The 19,247-nt window shown below is 42.5% G+C and overlaps 1 protein-coding gene across 9 annotated transcripts in view; it reads left to right on the top strand.

Moving 5' to 3' along the window:
- Nucleotides 1-11,163, top strand: part of RAPGEF4 (Rap guanine nucleotide exchange factor 4) — a 290,928-nt gene extending 279,765 nt beyond the window's left edge. For all 9 annotated transcript variants that reach the window (XM_058713839.1, XM_058713831.1, XM_058713846.1 and 6 more), the window contains 2 exons: nt 6,719-6,773; nt 9,915-11,163. In XM_058713839.1, coding sequence (XP_058569822.1) covers nt 6,719-6,773; nt 9,915-10,042 — 183 coding nt within the window. In that variant the 3' untranslated portion in view covers nt 10,043-11,163. The remainder of the gene's footprint in view (nt 1-6,718; nt 6,774-9,914) is intronic.
- The last annotated feature ends 8,084 nt before the right edge of the window (nt 11,164-19,247 follow it).

Here is a 19,247-nt window from a genome sequence, read left to right as displayed (position 1 = left end):
ACTAGCAATGATATGTTTTCTATCACCAGTAATATTATTACAAGATCCATGGAGAAAGCATCGGATTTATATCAAGCTATGGAGAAAAGAACCTCCAAGTAAAAATCAAAATGTTCAAATACATGCAGTTCTCAGAACTTTCCAACACAATAAAAACCTACAAGAGGAACTTGCAAGTTTATCTCTTTATATAGAACTCACAAACTGGGCTAAAAGCAGATTTTCCAAAAAATATGTTTCAAAGCAATGCAGTATGTGTTGACTGTTCTGGCAAAGGGTTTTGCTAGGAAATGCAAAGAAATCCCATCATCTTTGACCATTAGGAAATTACTTATAGTGAAGAAGGTAAAACATAAACATGTGAAATATTAAAAGCAAAAAAAGATATAGAAACTAGTTTACAATAGTAATAAAAGAGATGTCCAAAGGCACAAAGAGAGGTAACTTGAGCTATATCAAGAGGAAAACAAAACCATGTTAAATACAACAACATAATGTAATCAAATCCAGACTTGTTACCCTGAGCACCATCCAGCCTCACCTCACACTTCATCTTCTCTGTATTCAATCCAAGTTGGCAAAACCAACCTTTTTCCTTTTTTTTTTTTTTTTTTTTTTTTCCCCTGCCTTGGGGCCTTTGCATTTAGTTGCTACCTTTGCCTGAAACTGTCTCTCTGCTAGTCTTCACCTATCTGGGCTTTCTCATCATTCGGGTCTCAGCTCATGTGTCCCCTCCTCCAAGTGGTCTTTCCTGACCACCCTCAAACATTCTTCTTTACTTGTCTGTCTTCCCCACTAGAATATAAGTGTCCTAGACCAGGTATTTAATCAGTTTTGTTCACTGATACTTCTCTAGCACCCAATAAAAGAATAACCCAGTTATATTCCAGTTTGGGATTTAATCCAAAAGTGTTTTCTATTTTATTAGAACACTTGATTAAGCGGAATTTCCCAAGCACTTTGCATTGCTGATAGTTTATGCAAGATGATTCCCTCAGCCTTCTTTCTGTTCCTAACTGGACATCATCCTACCTCCCCTCCTACCTGTGGTGCTGCGTCTGCCTCTCATTGTCCTTTCCTGAATGCAGAGAAGCACAATAGTCTGCATTTGCCTGGACAGGCACCTGAGCTACCATGTCCCATGGCCATGATATGTACAATGTACCGTGAGCATCTTGCACGTTACGTGTGCATATCTGTATGTCACACACCTCTTGGATATTAAAGATCCATAGCCAGGGGACAGGGCTCAGGGTTCTTCCTCAAAAATGCATATAGTGAAGCCTGGCTGAGCTCCCGGGCCTTTTTGTCTTTTATCTCTGTTCCTTACCATGCAGTTAATTCTACTTGGTTGCTATCATGGGCACCATCCTTGTAGGTGAGAGACTATATATTTCTAGATCTTGTGGGGAAAAAAGTCCTGTCCTAAATATATGAGGATCTGATAAAATAATCAGGTGATATAGATGTGGTTTTACACATGCTCAGCAAGGAATTATTGACAGAGTTTTTTTTTATTTGATAGGCATTCAGATGGACACAGAGTCAAATCAGTAGGGGCAGAAATAAGAAAAGGTAACGTGGGAAACATTAAGAACAAGGTTGGCAAAGATCTCAAGTGGTGAGAGAAGGAAAGGCCAGACTGTTCAGGGTAGGCATTTAAAAGAGGGCTGAAGTCCAGGAGCGGCTCCTCAAAGGACTTCGAGCTGAGAGGCCACATAGCCTGTGAAGAGGGAGGCTGTCCTGGCAGCTGTCTGTCTGTGGGAGGGAGGTCAAGAGAGTGTAACAGTGCAAGGTGGCATTGCCTGGAGGGCCTGCTGGTCTGAACTTGAAAAATAGACAGAAAAGCCTGTTCCTCTTCAAGGATGGGAGAGCTAAGGGAAAGCTGGGCCCGGGGGACCAAAGTCAGTATAGAGGTGGCCAGAAAAGCTGGAGACAGCCTGCTAGGTTATCAACTTGTCTGGATAGGCACAAAGGCAGAAGTTGGCCAGCCCACTCCTGAGGGCACGGTACCACAGAAAGGTAAACAGGGAGGTCCAGGCCAAGGGCCCAGTCTGAGAAGCGCCTCCGACCCTTCACAGGATTCAAGGGGAATTACCTGCATCAGAGCTGGAGGGAAATGTGTTTGGAACTGCAGCCTCAGGGCCACTTGCCTGTGCCGGGTTGGAGTGTAGAAAGCCACTCGCCCCTTCCTATGGACAGCACCTTTGTACTGGGCATCTTGTAAGGCAGGCCCTGGGAAAGACTTCTGCTTCTGAATCGCTCTGTTTTCAGCTAAAGAAATAAGAACTTGAGGGTAGTTACAGAGTCCTTGGCTTGCTACCTCCTTTTTTCTTCCTGAGCTTCCCTCCATGAGTTCATGTCCTGAGGGAAATTCATCAGCCTTCCTATGGGCCCATCTCCTAGCCTCCCGGGAGAGGAACTGCACGAACATACTAATTTGTGCAAATACACGCTGAAGACCTGGACCTAGAATTAGTCTCTGGAAAAAGGGGGGGTGGCTGTGTGCGATCTGAAACGTGGAACCCCAAGGTTCTAACTTCTAACTGTGTACTGCTTTCTTGGCGAGGGCCCTTGCAACTCTGAGGTGGAGATTCCCAGTGGGGGTGGTGGGGACACATCAAAATCAGTTCAGGTGTGGAGCGGGGGGGTCACACCGTCCACCTATACTGATGGTGAGAGCGCCTTCGAAAGGAGCATATTCTCCTCACTTCACCCCCCACGTACAAACTGCTATTTTAATAAGCCAGTTGCAAAAGGGAGTGTGTCATAAACCTCAGGGTTGCTGAGATGGGGGAAAAAGATGGGAAGCTCTGCCTTGGAGTAAGCAAGTATTTCCCCACCGCCTGGCATTATAGGAAAGCTGCCTGGCCTGCTCCAGGCGGGCCAGCCTGCTCCGGCAGGATCAGCGAGCCTAGGGTATAATCTTTGGCTTCATCCCTGCTGTGGTAGTTGGATAACAAAGCCTGTGTTTCTCTTTAACCTTAGTTTCTGCCAACCTTAACTGAGAACACCAGTGAATGAATGGCTGTTTGCCGTCAAAAACAACATGTAAGGCTTAAGTCTGCAGAAGGATAGAAAGACTCTAAGCAGATAAATGCAAAATCCTCCACTTTGGGCCAAGAAATCAACTGCATATCTACAGAGAATGAAGCTGTGTCCAAACAGCAGCTCAATGAAATGGGTTCAGAGGTTTTATCCGCTAGTAGTTCAACAGATGTCAGTAAGGTGACTTTTCTTTAAATTGTGGACTCAGATATGTAGCATCATCTAGATCAAGGAAGGAAAATAATTCTTCTTCTGCACTCTGTGATTTGCTTAATCCAGGGCACCGTGCTAGAGACTGCCTTAAAGAGACCCGAACCGGTCTTATGGAAAATTGTTAAAGCAATTGGCAATACTTCACAATTTTTATTTTATTTTGAAGTTTATTTATTTATTTTGGGGGAGAGAGAGAGAGCAGGGGAGGGGCAGAGACAGACACAGAGAGAGAGAGAGAGAGAGAGAGAGAGAGAGGCAGAGAATCCCAAGCAGACTCCACACTGTCAGCATGGAGCCCGAGGCAGGGCTCAAATTCACAAACCGTGAGAGATCATGACCTGAGCCGAAATCAAGAGTCAGGTGCTGGGGCGCCTTGGTGGCTCAGTCGGTTAAGCGGCCGACTTCGGCTCAGGTCATGATCTCGAGGTCCGTGAGTTCGAGCCCCGCGTCGGGCTCTGGGCTGATGGCTCAGAGCCTGGAGCCTGCTTCCGATTCTGTGTCTCCCTCTCTCTCTGCCCCTCCCCCGTTCATGCTCTGTCTCTCTCTGTCTCAAAAATAAATAAAATAAACGTTACAAAAAAATAAAATTAAATTAAAAAAGAGTCAGGTGCTTAACTGACTGAGCCACCCAGGCGCCCCAGAATTGGCAATATATAGATTGAACCAGAAAAGACTTGGGAGGTGGGGAGACATCCACAATGGTTGTCTTCTCGTGTTTGAAGAACTGTCCTGATAAGAAGGAACTAAATGTATATGCTGTGGCTCCAGAGCTCACAACGAGGATCGGTGGGTGAAAAGCAGAGGGAAAATGACTTTGACTGAGAATGATAAAGAAATGTCTAATAGTTAGAAATGTCTAAAAATGGAAGGGGCTGGCCTTGGCGAGAACGAGTAGCTCTCGCTGGATGCATCTGAACAGTGGGAAGCTGCTGTTGACAGGCAGGCTATAAAAGGCATTATGCACCTTGCAAACACTTGAAGAAGGGGACTTCTGAAGCCTCTTTTGGCAACCCAGGAGAAAGCCTGGTAGCTGGGTGCAGCTGTTAACAGCATAGTGCAGGTGTCCATGGGTGCAAAAGAGGGTGGAGTCAAAATATCAAGTTAACCCTTCTTTGGCCTTGTGAAAGCATTCCGTAACTATGCATCGCCTGGCAGTGCTGGTGGGGTTCACAGGCTGTTACCGAGGGTTTACATTTTGCAGCATTTCCCTGCGGACCTCAAGGAGGAAAACAATGGGCCTTGTTGCAAAGCCAGGTTTGGATTTCAAAGTTAAACTGAAGTTACCTCTGAGTACAATTAAAAAGGATACGTCAAAATTAAAACCATTGTTAGAATTAATCAAAGATTTAGAAAGGTAGAATGAACTCCAGAGCTGGAAATTACTGATTTAAACAATTGTTCTCACATTTTAAACCACATAATGAGCTAAAAATTATGAAGCCTCAGAGTATAGCTGTAAAGAGTAGTCTAAAACCGAAGTCAGAATGAAATGTTTTAGCTTTCAAAACTGAAAAGCAGAACAATTACTCCCTACAAAATGGTATAGGAAGAGGTTTCTGACCCCTGCTAATTGTTTTATTATTCCTCAGAGGGGCACTCTGGCAGCATTTCCCTGGGTTTTCAGTAATTACACTCCATTCAGTATCTGAAGAATTACAATAATTCCACACAGAATATACTCGTGCCCTTCCGATGCAAAGCCTTTACAGAAGTGAAAAAACAACTTACAGTAAATTAGCAGGAAAATTATCATAGTTACTGTTTATTTCAGGGCTCCATATATCAGAGGCTAATTCTACATTGTATGTTACGTTTTCTTGGAGGTATTTGTAGTATATTTCACATGCTGACCAACAGACATGCTGGTTTTTAGGATCTTTTATGAAAATGACGTTCAAACTTTTCCGATTGCCTCTCTGTGTATGAGAAATTACCCAGTGCAGACGCATGTCACTTAATGCTTGACAGAGTCCGCAAAGCCTCAGTATTCAGCATGCTGCGATCAGTGTTCACATACACTTGTAAAGCTTTGACTCTTCTGTGAGTTTTTTTTTTCCCTGCCAAATAAGTTGGGGTTTTGTTTGTTTGTCTGTTTTAACACTACAGAAGATTTCTCAGTCATTTTGTATACTTTGGCAAGCCAAGGGTCCATGAGAGAAGAAAGCAAGGACTAGAATTACATGGCCACTCAGAGATAAGAAAATCTCTTTCCCTGGCTGGAGCCTGATCAATTTTCTGCTCGTGTTAGAATTAATCCACCATCTCCGCGGGACCCCCTTTAGAGTCTGAGCAGCAAAGGTGTCCTGAGACAATATACAGAGCCTAAGGGTCCCAGCTGCTGTTCAAATACCATCAGCAAGAAATGTGCATACATTCTGGCTGAGAAATGGTCTCATGGATGTTTTTCCTCATGTTTCTGCCCTTCATATTTTTCCTCCTTTCTTCTTTGTCTTAAACTAAGTTGAGTGCAGTATAAAAAATTCACTTATAAGTCTTTATGGCAACCAAAACATTGCAAAGAAACTGAGAGGATCACTTAATGACAAAATTAACAAAGGTTAAATAAGTTACCATCCATCCATAAAGTTGAATACCTACTCGTTTTTTAAAAATGCTTTAAAATGCAAGTGGCATGGAAAACAGTCACAATGCCACGTGAAAAAACGTGTATCACAACAGAAATACATATGTAAAATGTGACTTCAATTGTTTGAAAAATTTTTACTTACTTATTTTTAAAGCATTAGAAGGAATTGTACTAAAATATTAATGAAGTGACTCTGGGAGGTGTATTCTAAGTGACTTCTACTTTGCTCTTAACTTTTATTCATTTTCTCAAATGTGCACGCATTAGTGTTATGATCAGAAAGGAAGAAGAAGGAAGGAGAGAGGAAATCAGATAATTGAGATTAACATTAAAACACACCCTTTGGCTGGAAGATTAGAAAGGCCAGTAATGCACAGTGTTGAGAAAAATGTATAGGTAGAATATTTTGATTATATTCAGTCTAATCTAATGCCTCATTACTGAGTCCTGTTTCTTATGAGGCACTTGATAAGCTAACCCTTCTCCAAATCTCGGATAGTCACAAATTCGCTTACAAGTTCACAGTGACCTCTGGGAAGGGATGGTGAAAACGAGTCCTGAGGAGTAAGACACAGTCTGAGAAACAACAGACTGATTTTTATGTCAGAGGCACAAACAACTCAACTAGAATTATGCCATTAGTGCTCCTCATCTGAGAAGTGCCTTGTATGTGTGACTATAGATGCCTCTTTCAAGTAATGAAACCTGTTCTACATCAACCAGCTGCCTCCAGATAGTCAGTGTCTCAGAACAGAACGTTTTTCACGGGCTCAGGTGTTACTGAAATAAATCATGGTCTGGTTTCCTTTATAGACTATACACTCAGCTTACTTGCATTTCATTCTTTCTTTTTTTCTCTATTCTTTTTAGCGCATGATTGCGAATACTGCCAGAACAGTGAGATACTGCAGGAGCCAGCCCTTCAGTAAGTTAAATGACACCGTGTGCTGCAATCTAGATCTGGGCGATTAAGTCCTTTTTAATGAGGCTACTGAGACATTCTAGAAGTCTGGGTAGTATTTGATTGTGTCAGGGGCACTTTGGACCATGAATTCTCATGGGATAGAGGCCTTGAGTTGAAGGATTTTCTAGCTGTAGAACTAGAAACTAACCATAGAAATACTATTTTATGAATGAACTTAAAGAGAATAAATTTGCTCTTTCTAGTGTGACTAGAGACGACTAAGGCATGATCACCAACGAATCCTGCCTCAAAGCAACTCTTTATGACTCACTGCTTGATGTTGAGAAACTCACATCAATTCCTGATGACTCAGTTTTGTCGTTTATAAACTGGGAAAGATAATATTTATTGTCTCTTGGGGTGTTGCAAGAATGCATTAATGGGTATAACACATTTGTAAAAGGTCCCATAGCAGGAATTCATATTCTATTTCTAGTATTCTCAGGTGAATTTAAGATGTTCTTCCTAAATCTGAACATATAGCAAAATAACTGCTGCCATACAATGCTTTAATATAAAACCATTACCAATAATAAATAGCAACCTTAAACTGATGGGGATTAGGTTGCATCACAGAACCAGATCAGCTCGCCAGACCAGTGCTGCTGTCTCCTGGGCTGGGACTTTGGGTGGGGGTGGAGCTTTGGCTCCCTGGAGCTGGGCTGGGAGTCAGAAGGTGGCCCCTATAAAAGTTCTTTGCTAAATTCATTGTATGAGTCACTTGAAGTCATTTGGCTCATTAAGCCAACATGATCATTTGAGATGGATGTGACTTTGAGGCTACCAGTACTGTCCCTTCCAATAAACCTTGTGCTAAAAGAGGCTAAAAGTTTCTCAATTTACTAACCAGAGCTGTCTTTACCATCCCTAGCCCAGGACTGGCTCAAAGTGAGGGTTTGCTAATGCAGGATGCCAGAACTGAAAACTGCTCACTTTTTAATGTACAGAGGGGGAAAAAAATCTATGAAAAGTAATCTTTCCTTAGGGAGCAAGTAGCCCTTTAAAAATTTTACTCAAATGACTGTGCCTCCTCTTCTTTCCAAAATGGGAATAGTCTTACATGTCGTCAACCGTTCCTGCGTGGATTCTGCAAGGATTAAAATGTCTCACATCTCTTCATCTAGTAATTTACTGTATGTATAAAGACATGGTCTTAAAGCAGCCATACAAGTGAAATAGGAGAATATATAAGTGATGTCAGTCTACAACAAGGCCCATGAACCCATGGCCCTTTGGGGCTCTAGGAAATTCCTGAAATGAAACACAAAATTTCTGTGCCTGAGAGGGTTTGTAGCCTTGGGAAGGTTCTCAGTGAGATCAAAGAACTGTGATAGAATATGTTTTGTTCCATAAGCTTCTTTGGAAGTAAATCCTACATTCTCCTACATCTTCTCCTAGAAAAGTGGGGGTGGGCTGGGGGGATTTTATATATATGTGTGTATGTGTGTGTGTGTGTGTGTGTGTGTGTGTGTATATATATATATATATATATATATATATATACACACACAATATCCACTGCATATGTTGAAGTTACCAGTAACTGCTGGTAAACAACAGCTGCTCAGCTCTGAAGTCAACAGTCTATAGATAAAGCTATAGGAATAGATTTGTAAACATTGTGGGAATATGTACAATGTAATTACAGTATATTGTACATATAGAGTACACTGCCAGGGAAAAAGCGAGGAATTAAACACTGTGGTATTATTTATATGTGATAATTATACTGATGAGTTTCTTCCTAGAGCAAGTAGGGGCCTTTGTATTTTCTCTCTGCTATTCTGTGTTCAGACCTGCAACACTACCCTCCACCCCATATGCAGATGGCATTCTAACTGTCTTTGGGAGTGATGTCAGTGCCCTGCTTAGAAAAGAGCCCCCTACTGGTGATCCATGGGGCAGAGGTAGCCCATGGACCACAGCAGAAGTGTTGGGTCTACACAGAACATGTTTCTCCTTTTATTTGGAAATAGCGTTGCCATTAAAAAATTCCAGGAAAGAAATCCAGACTTCTCATTTCTCTAGAAAAATAGGAAGATCTGGCAACTCAGAATGCAGATTCCCAGACAGCAGCATCATGCGGGAGCTGAATAGTCACTTTCAAAGGGACCTGGGTTTCCAGTTCACCACTGTCAGATTTGGCCTTCCTCACCCATATATATTCTCTGCAGAGGGCTCTGGACACTTATTTGATTCTTTTTTCAGCCTGGTTTTGGAGAAATCTGTGAACTTCAGATGACTCCATTGCTTACATGCTTGGGGAAGTAGGTGAGAATAGAATAGTAATTGGGATTTCCGAACAAGTAGCATCAGGGAATCGCAGGTCTAGCAGAAGTTATGACTTCAGCGCATGAGCTGAGCTTTTCCCTACCCGTGAACAGTCTCGAAGAGCACACATCTATGCAGTGATACTGTATACTCTTTGCAAGTAACAAGGAGAGTCAGATTTCTTAATCTCACTGGCTTGCTTCAGTTCAGCCCAGGTGTTAAGCACTTTTGTTAGGAGCTACTGAAAACTATGTCTTGGGACGCCTGGGTGGCTCAGTCAGTTAAGCGTCCTACTCTTGGATTCCCCTCGGGTCACGATCTCATGGTTTGTGAGTTCGAGCCCCACATCGGGCTCTGTCCTATCAGCTTGAGATTCTCTTTCTTCCTCTCTCCTCCCTTCCCACTGTCTCTCTGTGTCAAAAATAAATAAATAAAACTTAAAAAAAAAAAACAACAAACTACGTCTTTTGCCGTTAGTCCTTGTCTGTATCAAAGGGAGAAGAGAGCTGAGTGTGAGACACAGGTGGGATGGAAAGAGGAAGCAATTTTTAATGTATAACCAGAGGCTATCAGGTGATGCTTTCACTTTAATTTGGTGCCATTTTTTTACAACAAAGGAAAATGATCAAAATAGGTGATTTCAGAGAAGAAAAGGGTAGGAGAGAGGAGAGGAATATCCCAGTGGAAACATTTCAATGAATATGGTATGTTGAAAGGTTTCAATGGAAACTTGGAATCCATGGTAAATGTAACAAATAATTGGAGAAAATAAAGCTGTATCTTATATGCATATATTACACAATGCCAATTTGCTCTCTTCTCTTTCAACAGATCCTGATGCAGCTCAAGCTAATAAGAACCATCAGGATGTCCGGAGTTATGTCCGGCAATTAAATGTGATTGACAACCAGAGAACTTTATCACAGATGTCACACAGATTAGAGCCTCGTCGACCGTAGACATTTCAAGTGCCCAGAGCAATGGTTTGCCTCCAGTCCACAGTGTTTCAAAAATGCCATTTATTCTACTACTGACTGTATTGTCACTAGAAAATTCTACAAAACAAGCAGAAACGCACCCTGAGACATGTCAGGGCTGCAGCGTACCAGCGTCATAGTAAGAGAAGAAATTCTTTGACTTGCATAAAGCTTTCACACTCTAGCATAGGAATCTCCAATTTGTAGTCACACTATTTTATTTCCAATTGTGCCATCCTCTTTGCTGAAACATAAATTAAGTCCCGATGATAATGGTAGAAACACCATTGTCAAGAGACATATCAAGCCCCGGACAGTTTTTCTCAGAGAGTTGGCCGAGTGAGATGTGCTACAAATGCTGTGGTGGTATGGTTTCACAATTTTATCTCAACCTTGATTTTGGAGCATGGGGGTTTTGGAAGGTGTTGAGGAATCACATAAATCCAAACCATAACTTGTATTCTAGCATCTTCATAGTCTTACCTCTGAAGGAATTGAACCCAACCACATTACTATAAAACATTATGGCTATTGGTGTAATTTAGGGAGGACTGGTCCATAATTTCTGGATGATATATAGAATAATATTTATGTTTACAATGTAACTTTTTTAAACTCACAAATCAGGATTACATACGTAAGAATTCCACTAAGAAACTCCAAGGTTCTAAAAATTGCCAGCGTTAAGATAAGAAAAGAACATTTCAAAAGAGCACAATATGCACAAAACATTTTTCAAAATTAAAATATTTTCCTGGGCATTAAAAATCTTTACTATTGGCTAATTATTGTTACTGACTAAAAAAACACATATTTTCTGGACTTAAATGTTATTACAGATATCTTAATTTTCAGCAATTGTTTTGCACTTTCAAATAGATTGTAAATAGTTCATTCAATCAATGGTATAGAGTTATTTATTTGCTATATAATAGATATTGTGCCAAATGATTACTTTTTATTTATTTTATTTAGTATGTAATTTTGGAGTACATTTTTTCCTCTTTTCACAATTAGGCTACATTTAATGTGTAGGAATTGTATGTATGTATATCTTCTGTAAATAACAGTATCTTCATTAAATATAATTGTTGACAAGAAAAGGTTGTGCTGTTCTCAGTTCCTATAATATGGGAGGGGTAACCATTCGGTATGGTGGGGACTCAGATTTTTTTTAATTGAAATCAAATTCACATACTATAAAAATCACCCTCTTAAAAGTGTAAAATTCAGTGGCTTTTAGTATATTCACAAGGTAGTTCAACCATCGTCACTAATTCCAGAACATTCCCCTCGTTCCTAAGAGAGAGCACATGTTCATTAGCAGACACACCTCATCCCCTCTCTCCCAGTCTCTGGAAACCACTATCTGCTTTCTGTCTCTGGATTTACCTATTGTGCACATTTTGTGTAACTGGAATTATATGATATGTAGACTTCTATATCTGGTTTCTTTCACTTGGCATACCATTTTCAAGGTTCATCCATGCCATAGCATGTATCCGCACTTCATTTCTTTCTATGGCTGAATACTATTCACTTATATGAATATACCACTTGTCAGTTGATGGACACTTGAGTCATTCCGCTTTTTGGCTATTATCCGCTATGAAAAGCCTCTGGATTTTAGAGCTGCCTGAGATGGGGCCTCATACCGTTTCTCAGTGATTCAAGCACTTAGTAAATATTTGATGAAGAGATTTCTAAAATTCTTTCAAGCTCAAATATGTCTCTATTTTTCATGTTAGCATTTTCCAGCGTGTGTTTCAGGCTAGACTGGTCTCACAAGTTCACAAACCGTTCCTCCAAAAACAGACCCACGACTGCAAAGCAAAAGCACAAAACCAAGATGGTATCTTCAAATAAATTTAGGAACCACTGCATAATTACCCCATTCTTAGAGATGATTCCCAATGTTCATTAACATATTAAAGAGTCTGAGAAGTCCTGCTGTAATCCCTCCTAACATCTCACAGTGGACGTTCACTTTGAGAAATGCTAAAGCAGGCAAATGCCTTTCTGTGTTCATTTATATCATAGTTCAAGGTCCCCAGGGGAGTTGTTTTATGCAGTGTTCTCCCTCCTGCCTAGTGGAGCATGGTGTCTGGAATTTACTAGAGAATGTTTTTTTTGTTGTTGTTGTTGTTTTTAATTTTTTTTTCAACGTTTTTTATTTATTTTTGGGACAGAGAGAGACAGAGCATGAACGGGGGAGGGGCAGAGAGAGAGGGAGACACAGAACCGGAAGCAGGCTCCAGGCTCCGAGCCATCAGCCCAGAGCCTGACGCGGGGCTCGAACTCACGGACCGTGAGATCGTGACCTGGCTGAAGTCGGACGCTTAACCGACTGCGCCACCCAGGCGCCCCTACTAGAGAATGTTTTTTAAAAGCCACTGAATTTTCTTGATGTCTTTGTTGCTCAGCAATTCACTATCTCGTAGACCTCAATATTGGCTACAAATTTTCACCATTATATAGTTTTCCCTTTCTAGATAATTTTGAAAGCTGAGAGATGAAGCTGATAGCCGGTCCCTTGGGCATTTTTGCTCATTTACTCTTCTTTATTCCTACCTCACTTAAAAGCTGGTATCCTGGGGCGCGCCTGGGTGGCTTAGTCAGTTAAGCATTGGACTCTTGATTTCAACTCAAGTCATGATCTCACAGTTCGTGAGTTCGAGCCCCATGTTGGGCTCTGTGTTGACAGTGTGGAGCCTGCTGAGGATTCTGTCTCCTCTCTCTGCCCCTCCTCTGCTTGCTCTCTGTAACTTTCTCAAAATAAATAAAAATAAATTTTTAAAAAAAGCTGGAATCCTATGTCTGACAGCCTCCTTCCCTCAATTTCATGATGACTGACACCTTTTGACATTTGAATTTAGTTTCAACATGATTCAAAATTGATACATATCCCCCAATGTATATTCCTCTTAGTCTTTCAAATGAGAATAACTACTGCTGTACTTAATAAAGATAAGAGATTTTTAATTATGTCTGGGTTCTTTGAAAATGCATTAAATGCTGTTATTTGAAGTAGCAATGGCAAAGTAAAAGAATTAACACTCTAAAAATGGACAGTAGCCAGGCAACCTTTCCTGAAGCAGGAGATGCAGTTAATATTTCAAAACTTGCAAACAAGCCAAAAGAAAATGAGAGGCCTACAGGGTCACAAGAAGGATAATGAGATTTGCTGTAGGACATGAAAAAGAAAAAAGAATGTTTTTACCAAAAACACCTGTAGAAAATGATACATTTGAGTGTTTAACATACCTGCTTAACAAGGTCACTAGACTGTACAGGAGCTAAGCTTTTCCAGCAACTTTTGAATACTTTGCAGGTTAAATAGATTTCTCCTGAGTTCAGTGGCTTTTCTTCTTAAATTTTTTTTTCATTCATTTATTTTTGGGAGACAGAGACAGACAGAGCTTGAGCAGGGGAGGGGCAGAGAGAGAAAGACACAGAATCAGAAGCAGGCTCCAGGCTCTGAGCTATCAGCACAGAGCCCGACGCGGGGCAGGAACCCACGAACTGTGAAATCATGACCTGAGCCAAAGTCGGATGCTTAACCAACTGAGCCACCCAGGCACCCCCATTTCTTCTTAAATATGAATGCAGATCAATGACCACCAGTGTGAGAAAATCAAACGTATTCTGGTTTCAAAATGTGCTTATAATTTTTTTTTAAAAATCAGCATAGATATGCAATGTGGTAAAAATGAACTCCTACTGTCAATAGGTTTCCTTTTACTGTCAATCTAAAATGTATTACATTTCTTGCTTTGGAATGATCTTAGTTTTCTCTATTTGTTTTAGGTTAGGGAGGAAGAATTTCCTCTGCCCTTCAAGATTCTTCTAGCTGGACTAAGAATCAAATTGACACGAGACAGATTAACAGGAGAAAATCAAATTTAATAGCATACTCATGGGAAATCCCCACACAGACATGGAAATTTTAAAGATGGGCAAAATGAGGTATATATATCATCTTGAACTAAGGAGAAGGGAATAGGGGGCCAAGTCTTCAAAGGGAAGAAATGCAATCTTCAGGAAGAATGAAAAGAAGTCAATGTTTGGTAAACAAATGTTTGCTGGGCCACTCAGAAACAATGGGACAAAGAGAGGACTTTGATCAAACAGGTCTTGCTAGGTTCCTCCTTCTCTACAGTACCTAGTTCATATTATACTGTAGTTATGTACGGTGATAGCTCTCTTCCTGGAGCAGGTCCTCTATCTAAATTCTTTTATGCAATTGAGAGAGGAAGTAAAGAGCTTTTCCTGAATCTGCTGGGGTTTGCTTGCTTTTTAACTCAAATAATCTTCATGCCAAAGTGGCCCATCTTGGGCAGCCTACCCTTGAGCCCTACACCTGCATCCAGAACAGCATGGTGTTGGATGGGCAAGTCACTTCTAAACTCACTTATAAACATTTAACTTAATTTGAAGAGACCTTAACTTAATTAGACTCCGTTAGTTATCTTTCTGTTCACTCGCTCATTAGCAAATAATGGTCAAGGGGCTTACTGCGTGCTAGGCCCTCTATGAGCTCAGGATTGAATGGTGAGAAAAACTAGAGGGTTCCTGTTCTCCTGGAGCTTATCACCTAGCAGGGAAGACAGAAGATTAATCAAATAATCGAACAAATAATATAAGCACGCTTCCAGGGAAGGATATGGTGTTGCAAGGACCTGTCATAGGGGATCTAACCTGACCTGAGGTGAGGAAATGTTTCCTGTGGAAGAGACAGTAGGCGCATACTCTGAAGAATGGAGATGCTAACTAAGCAGAGAGAGAAGAACATGTTCAAGCAGGAATAATCTCGGCAGTGTGAAGGGCGGAAAGGTCACGGTGGCAGAGCTGAGGGAGCGCTGGTGAGCATTCCCAGATGTGGCTCAGAGCTGCAAAGCCTCCAGGCCTTTTCAAGGAGCTTCTGTCTTTTACCAAGAGCGGTGAGAAGCCATTGAAGTAATTGAGGCAGGGGTTGGCATTCCTAATGGTAGCCCTTGGAGGGCAGGGTCATGGCTTCATGGCACCACATTGCAGAGACAACGTGGTGTCATCCTTGATTCCTTAATGACTATTTTATGCAGGCCGAAAGGTAAGGCAGGAGGAACCGTGGATAATGGCAAATATCAAAAGCAGTCACGGACCTGGACACACACAGAGTCACGCCATCCTTCTTCCTGACTTAGTGCGCACTGAACCGCTTTTTAATTCTTTTGCTGCAAAATAGACACACTATAAAATTTACCATGTTAACCCTCTACAAGTGTACAATTCAATGGTATAAGGTCATTCACATTGTTGTGCCACTGTCACCAGTATCCTTCTCCAAACCTTTCTCACCAACCGAAACTGAAACTACCCATTGCACGGTCATTTCATACTCTCCTCCCCCAGCCCCCGGTAAGCACAAGCCCACGTTCTGTCTCCATGGATTTAGAGGTTGCCTCACATAAGGGGAACCACACAATGTTTGTCCTTTTGTGTCTGGCTTGTTTCACTTAGCATTATGTTCTCGAGGTTTATCCGTGTGGTAGCATGTGTCAGAACCTTTTTCCTTCTTAAGGCTGAAAAAGATTGCATTTCATGCATATGCCACATTTTGCTTATCTATTCATCCATCATTTGGTCTGGATGAATCTTTTCTGGCATTGTGAATAATGCTGATGTGAACATGGGTATACAAATATCTGTTCAAATCCCAGCTCTCAACTCTTTGGATATGTACCTAGAAGTGGAATTGATGAACTGTATGGGAATTCGTGTCTAATTTTTTGAGGAACTGTCATGCTGTGTTCCACAATCGCTGCATCATTTTATAGGCTACATCTGACATAGCCCATGCCTACCTATGTCACTTCCTTGGAGACCAAGGCTGCCGATGTATGGCATGAATTCTGGGAAGAGCAGTGGCCAGGGCACCCAGGACTCAGTACGTGGATATCCAAGCATTGATCAGGAAGCTTCCATTTGTCACGATGCCCTCCTTTAAGCCCCCTCCTTTAAGCCCCATCATAGGCCAAGAGGCAGTGACAGACCCAGAACTGTGGACTGTCCCTGCTTCTTTCTTGGTAATCATGGCAGATTACCATTGCCTATTGCTCGACGCTGAAGGACTAGAGGAAATGTTATTAACCCCAAGAGAATAAGGGCATGGGAATGGGAAAAGTGCCTTGCTTCAGCTCCTTTGCACGTGCTTATCCAGCAGCTAGGGAAGGTCAAGGAGGATGCTACAGAAAGCCAGCATTTTTGTTCTTAGGGCAATTTAAATCTGGAAAGACTGGGACCAAAGGCCTGCTATAAAGGGAAGTGAGCACAAGGCACTGCGACCTCAGGGCCACTGGTGTGGGAGGCCCTCCAGACCTGGGGAAGAGAGAGAGGCTGGGGCTAGGGCATGGGAGAGCTGTTTGATCCTTCAATAGTCCCCTCTCTTCAACCAGCAGGGAGGGTTCAGATTCTTCCCTGGCAGGGTGAATCAGAAAGAGTGGAAATTCTACAGTAGGAGGACCAACACAAGAGAATAATTGGAACAAAAGTTGGCATAAAAGTCTTCGGAATGGGTTTTTGCAGCACCTGAGACTAGAAGAGGATTGGAGGACCCTCATGAAGTCTCCATCCATCCATCCATTTATTATTTATTTATAATGTTTATTTTTTTATTTTGAGAGAGAGAGAGAGAGAGAGAGAGAGAGAGAGGGAGGGGCAGAGAGAGAGGAAGAGAGAGATCCCAAGCAGGCTTTGTGCTCTTAGCACAGAGTGTGACACAGGGCTCAAATTCATGAATGGTTAGATCATGACCTGAGCCAAAATCAAGAGTTGGACACTTAACCGACTGAGCCACCCAGGCACCCTAGTCTCCATCCATTTCATTGAAGGCAGGTGGCAAGAGTCTCTAGCATGATAACAACAGACACCTGGCAGGAATGGAGTACAATCGATGGTTCCAGTAAGAGTCCTGACATTTCAGGGCAGAGAGACAGAGTCGAATGGTTCAGTCTCCCCAGTGAGGAGAGGGGCTCAAGGTGAGGAGACACAGCAGCTCTGTGGTAGAAAGATTCTGCACCAGCCAAGATGAAGCAGCTTTAGAAGGATGGGGAATGAGGTGGTTCATTCCCGTTGTGGAAAGATAAACCATACCGGCAAGTATATCGGTTGTTGTGTGTATATTAGACAGGGTTCTCCAGAGAAACAGCACCAGTGAAATGCATGTATATGCGGAAGGAGATTTATTTTGAGGAGTTGGCTCACACAACTGTGGAGACTGGAGACTCCAAAATCTGCAGTGTGGGCCAGCAGGTTGGAGACACAGGAGAACCGATGGTGCAAAGTCCAACCAGTGTGCTGGAAAATTTCCTCCTGCTTGAGGAGGCCAGGCTTCTTGCTCCGTTCAGGTCAACTGATCGGATGAGGCCCACTTAATGATTAAGGGCTTTCTCCTTCCTCAAAGTTCACCAATTTAAACGTTTATCTCATCCAAAAACATCTTCTAAGTTCACACAGAAAATAAACCGTTGCCCTGTGTAACAAATCTCCCCCAAATTAGTGCCTTAAAACAACGACAACGATTCTACGGTGGAACTGGGTAGTTCCACCAATCTGGGCCAGGCCTGGTGGATCAGGTTGTGGCTCAGTCACACACCTGCAGGGGGCTTGTATAGGCCGGCCTCAGATGGAATGTGTTCATCTCTGCTCCACACGGCCTCGCATCCTCCAGCAGCCTAGCCTGCGCTCACTTGTCAATGGGGAAGGGTTCCCAGGGAGCAAGCAGGTAAGCAAGAGCTCTCGCGTCCCAGGCTCAGAACGGGCTCGCCATCGCCAACGCTCTGCTGGCCACAGTGGGTCAGGAGGACAGCCAAGATTCAAAGGGCAGAGAAATAACTCTGTCTCTAGATGTGCCAGAGACACATCTAGAGACAGATGTCTCTAGAGACATCTAGATGTCTCTAGACAGATGTCATCTAGAGACAGATGTCTTCCAAGTCCCTTCACAAAGACTGGATACAGGGAAAGGAAAACTTGTGCCCTTGTCACCAATGGTCTACTAGAGTGAGGCTAGCACAAGTCGCGACTGTCTGGAAGGTACATTGCTCTTGTTTGTGGAGAGTTTTTCGGGACCTGGTGCCGCCAGGTGTTTTTTGGTTTCTTGGGGTTTTTTTGGTCTTGTTTTGTTTTTATTTCTTTAAAGTTTTATTTATTTATTTTGAGAGAGAGAATGAACAGAGGAAGGGTAGAGAGAGGGGGAAGGGAGAATCCCAAGGAGGCCCTGTGCTGTCAGCACAGAATCCAATGCGGGGCTCAAACTCACAAACTGTGAGATCATGACCTGAACAAAAATCAAAAGTCAGCCGCTTAACCGACCGAACCACCCAGGTGCCCCTGGGGCTGCCAGGTGTTTAAAGTGCTTCCCTAGGGTGAATCTAACTCTTGGGGAAGGAACATGGAATATCAAAAAGATAATAGGCTTTAAAATCAGACGGATCTGGATTTGACTCAGCACTTTCACGTGTGTTAGGAAAAGAGGCAACCCTTGCCTTGGCTGCCACCGCCCCACTGGAGACTTCCTCTCCCACCACGCTTCCTTGTGTGTGCCACAGCTTGCACCACTATCCGCGGTCGGTCTCAGCTGTGAACATGGGCCGATGTATTTAACCTCTGAGCTCCAACTTCCACATCTGCTAAGGGGAGTCATAATACCTTCCTCACAAAGGCTGTGTGAGGGTTCAGTGAGTTAAGGTATATAAAGCACCTAGCATACTGAGTGCTTGGTGCTCGAGAAGTATCAGTGCCTTTCCTGCCTGTCTGCTATACTGACAGGCAATAGTGAAGAGAACTTCAGAATATTCAAGGACACCTGAGAGTCTTCAGCCAAAACAATCACGAAAGGATGGAAAGGTGAAGAAACTTACATGGCAGCATTGAGCCATTGAAACTGACTTGAGGGGCACCTGGGTGGCTCAGTCGGTTAAGCGGCCTACTCTTGATTTCGGCTCAGGTCATGATCTCATGGTTCATGAGTTTGAGCCCCACATCAGGCCCTGTATTCACTCACTGCATGGAGCCTGCTTTGGATCCTCTCTTCCCCTCTTTCTGCCCTCCCCCCTCCACCTCTCTCTCTCTCTCTCTCTCTCTCTCAAAAGTAAATAACGTTAAAAAGTTTTTTTTTTGTTTTTTTTTTTTTTTAAGAAAAGAAATT

The sequence above is a fragment of the Neofelis nebulosa genome, chromosome 2 (genome assembly GCF_028018385.1).
Source record: "Neofelis nebulosa isolate mNeoNeb1 chromosome 2, mNeoNeb1.pri, whole genome shotgun sequence".
Taxonomy (NCBI): Eukaryota; Metazoa; Chordata; class Mammalia; order Carnivora; family Felidae; genus Neofelis; species Neofelis nebulosa.
This window is presented reverse-complemented; position numbering and strand designations above follow the sequence as displayed.